Source organism: Lipophrys pholis (assembly GCF_963383615.2).
Source record: "Lipophrys pholis genome assembly, chromosome: 11".
Taxonomy (NCBI): Eukaryota; Metazoa; Chordata; class Actinopteri; order Blenniiformes; family Blenniidae; genus Lipophrys; species Lipophrys pholis.
In genome coordinates this window covers 17,936,283-17,946,462 of record NC_137631.1, presented here as the reverse complement: position 1 = coordinate 17,946,462, position 10,180 = coordinate 17,936,283, and the positions used below count along the sequence as shown (strand labels likewise).

Sequence of the window (10,180 nt, the reverse complement as noted above, 5' to 3'; positions counted from 1 at the left end):
CAGAAATCTCGATGCACTTTGGTTGTTTGCTGCAATGTTGATTAACTGTACCCTGGGAGTATTGCTTAATTGGTTTCACCTCTTGGGGACATTTCATTGGGTCTTGCCAGTGATCTGCTTGTAACCCCCCCCCACCCTCCTCCCAGGCATTGCCCTCCCCTCAGCATAGCCCCTCCACCCCCTCAACCAGCCCCGATGGAGCCAAGGATGTAGGAGTGTTCCAGCCAGTGTGTGGGATTTAGCTCGTCAGAAGCTCAGGGTCACCTCCACACCCTCCTCACTTTGAAATGGACCCCTGGTGGCAGCTCCTGGGAGAGCCCAGTGATGTCTCTATCAGCCTGTCAAAAGAGATAGCCCGGGGCTCCACCAGGTCCCCCTGAGCCAATCAAACTCTTCACAAAGCACAGATGGATGCTCTTTCACCAGCATGCAACTCCTGAGGAGGGGGGCACCCAGCCGCGATGCTCAGTCCCCCAATCAGTTAGAACAAACTCCCATTGCTGGGGTCCCCTCCTCAGTTCAGCTCCACTTCAATTAGAACTATGTATATTTTAAAAGCAGGGACTTGGCATTTTTCTGCTTTTAAAAAGCCACGCAGGTAGTTTTTAATTTTTTTTACAGGCTGCCTTGTGTGTACGCTACATGTCATACATTGAAAATATTTTATTCTGTTGTATAATCTAGTGGAACAATAGTGATATTAATGCAAATGTTTTGGGGGGGAAAACAACAAAATGGTAGAAGGTGATATCAAGTGATTGTTTCCCGTAGATCAACTAAATATGCATGAGAACTCAATACATTACTTGCAAAGACAGTTTGGAAAAGACACACGGAAAAACAGACTACGTATGCGTGTGCGCCCAATACATACACCAGGTGATTTTAGTGGAAATATAAAGCACTAAGTGCTGAAAATGGAGAGAGTACTCTCTGTGAGATGAGCTCTTTCTCTCTCATCTGGACCCTGTTATTGTGGGAAGGCAACAAAGCAATGCATTAGGAAGCACACTGGAGCCACACAGCTTTGATGTGAGCTCGGTAACCAAGGCGCAGCGGTGGCCGGTGTGTGAGCTCTGTTTCAATGGCTGTGTTGTGTAATCAGATGTGTTTACTGTGTATTCAAGTAAAGAAGTGGTGTAATCCATCCTCACTGGAGTGCAGTTATTGAAAAAAAAAAAGAAAAAAAAAAACACGCGCGCACACACACACACATGGGCAAAGAAGAACTCATAATGATTAAGATCCTTTATTTGAGATTCTTGTAAATTCTTCATGATGACAGTAAAAATAAAATTTGCACAGGGATCAAGGATTCATAAACTTTATGTAAGAAAAAGAGTTAGAAATACATACATATATATTTTGTGCTGAGATATAAATGTACAAATTATATACAGCAAATTGTAACCGAAAGAAGGAAAATATTTGTATTTCTTTTCCCTTGCATTTTAAAGACAGAATTTCTATTTGATTATTTATATATACATGACCTTTTGACCTCTGATTATATGAACACACGGATAAAGGAAAAAAAACAAACTACATTGCACTGGTTTGTTAAGCTCATATTGTTTTTACCTTAAGGCAAATTTCTCAATTTCACTGAAGTAAAAAAAAAAAGTAAGAGGAGGCCCTTGGTAAGCCACACCAGACACCTTTCATTCCTTTTCCAAATTATATCAAAAGATGAAGGCTGAGCCCGGCAATGCTCTCTTTTCTTTACCTCCAAGCTTGTGATTGACAGCGCCATGTGCTGCCCCCCTCGCCGCTGCAGTTCACAGCCCCTGTCAGGGGGGTGGCAAACACACAAGCCAGAGAGCGGCTGGCTGCCCCTCAGCAGCAGGGGGCAGAGTTGGGGTGGTACGGTGGGGAGCACGGGGTCATGGGCTCTGCTGGCACCCGAGCATTGTTGTCAGGTGGACTGCATCGCACCACTTTTGAAAAGAGACCAGCCAGCCTTTCATCTGACGTGTCCACGGAGCTTAGCGTCTCTTCCGTGGCTGATTCTGGCTGGTGGGCGCTCGCAGTGCACTGTACTGCACCTGTAAAAACAAACAGGAGTTTGGTCAGAGGCAGGTAATCCGAGCTCAGTGGAGCGCACGGTAATGGCTCCCCTGAGGAGAGCTGGTGCAGGGGAAAGCGAGGCGGGCTCGCCTGTAATGAATCATTTTTTAAACACAGGAGCAGAGGGGATTAATCACAGAGAGGAAGGATTTGAGAAGTCAAGGGTTCTGTACCAGTGTACGCCCCCCTCATTCTGCACCAGAATCACAATATTAGAAACAGACATCAAGTGTTCAGATGACCTGCCAGACCAGTAAGGGAGTTGCACACTGCATAGCCAAACACTGTAAGTTGTGTCACCTAAAGAAGATTATGTGTGTCTTTCATGCTGTTTAAGTTTAGAAGTCACAACACCAGCCGATGTGAAACTTTCTTCAGTTACTTCATGAACTCTTTGTGTGACTTTGATTCCTTCGGGCTAGAACAAGACCTGAAATGTGGTATCTGAACTTATAACCTAGGTTTTTTTTTCCACAGTTAGTTACATATGTAGAATTAAGCTGAAGATACATTCGCTTATATTTCAGGATTTTCTTCCGCCTTCACATGATGCTTTTTGATGTTAAAAAAAGAAGAAATGTATGTTTCAGGTTCATCTTCAATTTCACTCCAAATACATTCAATTATTCCTTTTCAAAATTAGGAAAATGTTAAAAAATAAATAAATAAATAAATCCTGACCAAAAGAGGCTGATCATAGGGTAACCTGAAAAGAAGAGTTGGAATTTGAAAACTTGCTTTTTGAAGCTCGCTTGCCGAGCTCAAACAATACGGCGAATCTGTTGAATAAAGGTAAGAACTCTATGCTAATTAGCAAGTCTCCATTATTAGAATGGGAGATGGAATGTGGGAACAAAGTGACTGCCTCCTGCATCAGAACATGAAACTGTCCTCAGAACTGACAGATGCTTCTTATTTCAAGACAGACAGTGTTGTCAGAAGTCCCCGTTTGAGGCAGACTTTGTAGATGTGCACAGGCACTAATTGCCAAGTCACATTTGCAAGAAAGACAGGAGTCAATTTTCAGCCTTTGTGGTGTTTTGTGTCCACACCTATCTGAGGATTGAAGTTCTAAGTCAACAAAAACAAAATATGTGGTCTATTGTTTTGGGTCTCCTGTGTATATGATGTTAAGGTTATTTTTCACGGTACATAATGAAACGTACTTATGATGAATCTTAAGAGTGTTTTGTTTTTCATGATTGGAGCTATTTTCGAGATGTAGTTTCTGCTTTTAAACCAGGCTAAAAAGTATTGTTTCCATGGGATTTGAAAGTGAGTCATTTTCAAAGCTCAAACATTGTATCCCAATGGGAAAGAAGACATACAAAGGACTCTGAATCAAAATGTATTCACCACCTTGTTTTGCCAACTCAGTCAGCCAAATCTCAAACAACACAGGCTCCCTCCAACATCACAGAGGAGTCAGCAATGGCTTGCTGCAAGAGGACATCAAGGGTGCAGCTGAGAAACAGACTGGGGTGAGAGTGTGTTGCCAGATCCAGACTGTCAGGATTTCTTGTTGAATTCTGTCTGGTGAGTTACCTGCGAGATGAAGGCACTGTGTGGCACTTCATTTCCTGGCTAAGCAAAACTCTCAGTCAAGAGAACGGAAAGCACCCAGCGCCACTTATAACCGCCTGACAGCCCTTCTCTGCTCTGTGAGGTAAATGCAAATGACATATCAGCCATGGCTAATATGTAATCACATATGGCACCCAGCAAGACGACTGGGGGCTCACAACTACATTAATTGACTCTACCACCCTGAAGTGACTGAGGCCACATCAGAGTTTCTGTGCTGACACAACAGGCAGAGATGTCAGGAGCCCTCTGCCGGCAGTCAGCCAATCACCAGCTTTAATGTCACAGATCTGCAATCAGACACAAGAAATTGCTAATAACGGTCGAGGTTGCAGCAATATGGCTGAGGACAGATCTGAGTGTCTCCTCATTCAGGCACCACAGCGACACTACACGGAGTTGCACCGAGGAATAATTGGGCCAGTGCTGCTTTAAAGGAGAGAGTCCATTAATAATCAAACAAAGCCAGGGGATATATTTCTACAACACTTGGGAATTCTGGTACAGCAAATAATGCAGACATCTTCAGGGAATTCCCTCCCTATCTGTATGTAAAATTGGACCCTTACCTTTTGAACATCAGAAGGCACCCTCTTGAGGAAATCCAGTATTTCATTATTGTCAATAGTATATGGGTTGCGCAGCTTCTTGGTAAATTTGTTAACACCTGTGAAAACAAGAACGCATTAATAAATAAAGGTGTCATACAGACCAGGAGAGTTTACAGTGTTTTACTGCATGAAATGTAACAATACCAACAAGAGCTGTGTAATCCCTGCTCGCAGACCTCCCACCAGTGTGTCCACAATGGTATTGCATGATGCAGTTTCAATTGATTCCTTTTAGCCAAAATGAATTTAAGTGGGGGTCAATCGATGGAGATAAATAAGAGTTAAGTAATATTAATCAATTTGTGGCTCCATTTTGAACAGCCAGCACACGTTGTTGACAACTTTCTCTAACTTTTGTTTGCTTCAGTGTGATCTTTCCTTACACGTCTATATTTACTTTGCACATGGCTGCATACCACAGAAAAGAACTATCTCTGGGGTCTTGTAATGGGACCATTATATTCACAGCTCGGTACTGCCTGTACCTCGGCATGCAGACAAAGAACCTAAGGACTTAAATATGTGCAAGCAACTTGAAAGGCTTGCCTTGCAACCACAGAGATGGGGGTTAACTGGGGAGGCAGAGGAGTGTCTCAGTCTGTGTGTTTTTTGTTTGATATGGTGGTTTTTTGGTATTGATTGTGTTGAAGGCAGTGTGGAAGTACAGTGGTTGTGGGCTTACAGCTGGAGGAGGAGAGCCTGTTAAGGGCAGCATATCTCCCTGACCACTGAGATGACTGTCTATTCTGTATGACTACAGCAGATAATGAGAGGCTAGACCAGGAGCCTACAGACTGCCCAAGGACATCATGTATTATATACAGCTTGCTACTCTACCTCTGCTTTGTTTTCACACAAACCCTCGGTCATGCCTCTGCTGGGCTCTGCTACATCAGCCCACACTGGGCAGAGCAAACCTCTGCAGCTGTCTGATCTCTGTGCTTTTGCAGAGGTGTGGAAATGGCAGAGTTCTTAAATTACTATACTTGATTAAATGAAGAATTCACAGTAAATAACTTGTGTTTCAAAGTCCTGACATTGGATCAGGTTTTTTTTAAACGATACCTTGTGAAATTTCTTCCCTAAAATTTAACAAAGTAACTATTTTAGAAAACTATAATTTTGTTATCATGCAAAAAAAAATTTTTTATTAACATTTTCATACATCAAAAGACATATTAATTTCTAATCACTCACCCCATATCAGCACAATGTATCGCAGCGGGATAAAATATAATAGTAGAGCTCCTGCAAACAACACCAAGCAGGCCAAGTAGGACATGAATGGCACAGACCAGTTGAATATGCTGTAAAAGAACAACACAGTCAGATTAAAATGTCTGGATAAGTTGTATAACAAACGTGTCAACTCCAATATAATGCATGCAAATATAAAAATGTATTTTGCAGGGTAAATATAACACCGTAAATTTACTTCTTGATTCGCTCGCCGATGTTTGCAAGTTCCTCCAGACTGTTCTGGACAACCAGTACAACTTCTTGCACCATATGTATCTTATCCATCAAGCCCTTCTTTCCAGCATCCTAAAAAGAAACAGAAAAATGCACGGACACTGATGAGGTACAGTGCATGTCAATTGTTGGGCAGAGTAGATAAAGAGCAGTTTATCTCAGCGGTGCTATTATGTGTGATTTATCTATTGAATGGCCCGTAATGAGCAAACACTGTACATCTTCAGACTATGCTTTTGAAGATGAGACGGACTCGGTGCTCAGAAGCTGTTATGTGGATGGCTGAGATTTCGGCTTTTGTCCGCCACACACAATAGAGCTGTTGCACAAGTGCAGCACAATCAAGACTCTCTGGTAGATGAAAAGTACACAAAATGGCCATCTGCAATCAGGCGGACTAGACAACAACTGCAGGAGCCTCACAACTTAGGAGAGATTTCATTCCAGCAGCCTGCACAGGACAAGTTTGAACATGTTTTCACAAATCTGTCAGGCCTGGCTTTCTAACTGGGCCAAACATCCTTTCTGCATGAGAAAAACACTTCAGCCAGCTTCAAACACCAATTGGACATACAATCTTCCTTTTCTTGTTGCAGTATGTAACAGTATATATATATATATATATGTATATATATATATATAAAAATATGGCATATTTTGCTTTTCAAGCACTGAGATTATAAAGAGTGAGTAAAGTCAATACATGAGAGGGTCAGCCTGTTTGTCTCAAAGTGAAATAAATGTGATCATATCAAGCTTTGGAAGTAATGACAACTGTGAAGCCTTCCAGGGCGGAGGAGTGACTCGAGATAACACGAGTAACACAAGCTAAAGAGGGCTGAGAAGGCTCACATCAAAAGGAGGAAATAATGACAGCAATGATGACAGAGAGAAGGGTGGGAGAGGAAGAGAGTGAGAGGGAGAAGGGGAACGAGAGTGTTGGGGGAGGGCGCTCTAATGGACCCTAACAGGAGGCTTGGGGATGTCTATATGTTTGTGTTACAAGTCAGCTGAAGCCACAGCCTGTGTACATTGACAGGGCCCAGACAGAATGCCTTTATCAGAGCTTCATGAGACAGCCCCTGGGAACGCACTGTCTGCCAGCACAGAGAGACTCCCCACTGCTGGGCCCACTCTCCTCCACGAAAGGCGCAGGAAGAGAGCAATTCCCACACTAGCAGAGCCTCCCCCACTGGGCTTGGATCTGGACAGACACTGAAGAGCTCAGCACTGTCCAAAAAAGGAAAAACTATCACAAATATGCTTTCTTTGAGATTACCATCTCATGGCCTCATCACGAGGAAATAAGACTATCGGTGTGTTTGTGCATCATCTTACGCATCAGCTTGCTTTACTCCGCTGCAATGGGCAGCTGTGCAAACCTTCACGTGTGTCCTTTACTTCATGTCAGATGTTAATTGAGCTCTTTATCCCAAGTTTATTGTGAAAGCGAAGAGCGGCGTTAGAGTCTGCTAAAAGCCTCAGCAATCTGTGTCTGAAAGATCCTGATGGGCCTGGAGAGCCACACGTTGCAAAATGATCGCTCATTTGATATGGAGATTCATCAGTTAAGCGTTCCCGTTTTTATATTTCCATTTCAACTTATTTCAGCAACCCAATTACATGATCTAGGATTCAAACGGAGGACTTGATATGAAGCATTATTTAATCCAAAGCTTGCCTGAAATTTAGCTTTCATAGCCATATTTAGCCATATTGGCTTTCATTTATGAAAAGAAAATACAAATAGATGTACTCTGAAGTATGCATCAAGAGGCAGCGCTCTGATTATCATTCATCTGCTTTAAGATTCCTGAAATCCTCAATCTCCTTAGCGACCAAAACTGAAGTCTTTCCTACATTAATCGTGTGATGATATTCTTTGTTCATTTCTCTTTGCGGCTTGTACATGAGTGCACAGAAAACAAAAAATAAATAAAAGATCTTCTTCTTAAATGGAACAGGATGGGTAAATTAGGGATGGGCTAAATGAATCCTAAATGTCTACTGATTAGAAAACCTGTGTGAAATCATATTCTAATTCCAGAAAAAAAAAAAATTTGTAAAAGCTTCCTTTTAAGGTGCGGTAATGGAGAACCAATTTGATCTCCTGCACAAAGGTAAACATGCTCTCACAGACGTGTGGTGTTATCAAAGGCTGGGAAAAAAAAAGCTCATTTAGCATAATTTTAATTAGAATACACAGTGCCAAATTTGAAATCTCAGACTGAATATTTTTTGACAAAGATATGAAGTCTGTCTAAATGAAAAACACCTGTGTTCCTGGCTATCTCAAACGGGACCAAAAGAAGCTAACAAACACCGTGCTGGGATAAGGCTGGAATATGTTGTTGGGTCCACGTGCGCTACGCCTCATAACACACGACACAGATCATAACATGGGAAGCCCCTCTGACTCCAGCGCTCAAGGAGACCCAGCGGTGACTGTGGACTGTTGGGTGAGAGATGGAGTAACCCCGCGGCCCAGTCTCGCACCCCCACAACTGCCCCCTCACCCTCCTCCCGTGTCCCCTGGGCAGAGCTAGTCAACCCCAGACCAGCACTACCAGCCGGGGGGCAAAGAAAGGGCCGTTTCATCTTCCCTGTTCATTTCTGTGTGAGATCTATGGAGTTGTTTTGCCTCTCTGTTTCTTTATGTTATGATTAAATATTGTCTATCTGCTCAATTGATACCTAAGGCCAAAGGGAAGTCACTTTGCCCACACATAATTTGTAAGCTGTCTCCTTCCCCGAGGACAGATTTGTTCACAGGCAGAGAATCTGTTCTGTATTATCCTGCTGTAACACTGCCTTGCCTTTCGTCTCTTTTTAACGTCATGGCTTCACATTCTTGCTGCTCTGTCTGAGGTTTACATATTTCCTTCCTCAAGGGGGGAAAGGGGGGGATAAAAACATATTTGAGTGGTAATCATAACCTTCTCAGAGGGAAAAGCCTTTATTCACATGTTAGAGGAGAGACTAGGGGAAAGAAAGCAAGGCTTTGAAGTCATCAAATTTAACACTGATCACTCTTTAACCCCAAATATTTTTTAAAGAAGACTTTGATAGGGTGTGTAAAGCTACACTGCTTGATCTTACTGCATGATATCACATTCAACTGACAGCAAGACCATAACAAGACTTTCAAATAAGCCACTTTAAATTAAAGCTGACAGCTTAAAACAAACATGGGTGACTGCTTAATTAGTAAATGAAAGGATATATTTCATTTCCTGCGAGTGTGAAAGAGCTCAGAAGGCTCATGGAAAACCTTTCAAAAAGCTTTAAGAGGCTGAGTTTGCAAACACATGACATATATTGAGAAATGTAAACCACGGCCTGCCATTTTATGAAACCAAAAAAGGAAACATTTCTCCTTCGCATTTAAGGTAAAGAAAAACATAATAATCACCAATAAATCTGCTTAAATAAACGTGGTCCATTTGAGGAAACCTTTTAAACTCTATATACACAAAATCCAGAATATTCCATGTGAGTATTATTATTTTAAGTACCAGTTAGGTCGGCGCAGAGATAGAAAGTGTGGCTCTCCATTTGTGTGAGCAGACATATCATGCGAGTTTCATCTGTGAATTAGCCCATCCTTTCAGACAGGATTTGGTGGATGTGCCTGTGTTTTTAAAAGAAGCTGGCTTTTTTTCTAGCCCCTGGTCATCACAACAGAATATATTGAGCGCATTATGGATATGAATCCTGGGCCTAGACACGCAGCGCAAGGGTCACTGCTTCGAGGCTTTGTGTTAGTTCCACACTTCATTGCCATAAAGCAATAATACACATCCCTGTTAACTTTTCCTTCTTTACAGAAAACAGTGGGATGTGTATAATTGAATACTATGTGCTGTGGGAAGTATAATTTTCAGGCTACTTAAAGATTTCCTGCTGGTTTTTTTGTGTTTTCTTTAAAGAGACACAAGAGATATATAATAATAAACATCATTTTTAATGATCTCTAGCAAACTAGTGAAAATGATTGATAACCTTCAGGGCAGCTTATGAGTTTGAGAGCTGCTGAGTTACTGTACTTTGTTCAATTCTTCGGGTAGTAAATGATCACTCTCAAGGTGAGGCTTTCATTTTCACAAATAACCATGAACAATGAACAGATTTGATTGCAAACAGCTATTTAAAATCACAATACAGTTAATATCTCATTTACGTATTTTTAAAGGGCTGTCTATTCGGAGGCGAGTGACTGCACTGCGCAGTGACGCCAAACACACAGAGGACGCGAACAAAGAGCTAAATGCTACAATTGTTTCATTTACGTTGCTCTCATTCAGGACGTATGAAGATATTCCTGTTCGTAGAGAATAGCTTTCATTGTGACTTTGCTGACATATTAACTTGAATGTGTAGAATCATTTCAGAGAAGTGTTCATTTCTATAAGAGTCCTGGCTTTTTGCTGAAAACGGTCTTTACC

General features: G+C 41.9%; 1 protein-coding gene across 4 annotated transcripts in view; it reads right to left on the bottom strand.

Moving 5' to 3' along the window:
* Nucleotides 1-1,227: 1,227 nt before the first annotated feature.
* mctp2a (multiple C2 domains, transmembrane 2a) overlaps nt 1,228-10,180 on the bottom strand; it is a 31,526-nt gene continuing 22,573 nt past the window's right edge. For 2 of the 4 annotated variants that reach the window (XR_013935823.1, XR_013935824.1), the window contains exons 20-24: nt 5,698-5,807; nt 5,460-5,569; nt 3,613-4,318; nt 3,427-3,531; nt 1,235-2,045 (exon numbers count right to left, since the gene is read on the bottom strand). Coding sequence is in view for 2 of the 4 variants with exons in the window: in XM_080475778.1 (XP_080331904.1) it covers nt 1,986-2,045; nt 4,221-4,318; nt 5,460-5,569; nt 5,698-5,807 (378 nt within the window). In the remaining 2 variants the exon portion in view is untranslated. Of the gene's footprint in view, nt 2,046-3,426; nt 3,532-3,612; nt 4,319-5,459; nt 5,570-5,697; nt 5,808-10,180 lie in introns of all 4 variants that reach the window. The other 2 variants (XM_080475778.1, XM_080475779.1) reach the window with 1 other exon arrangement.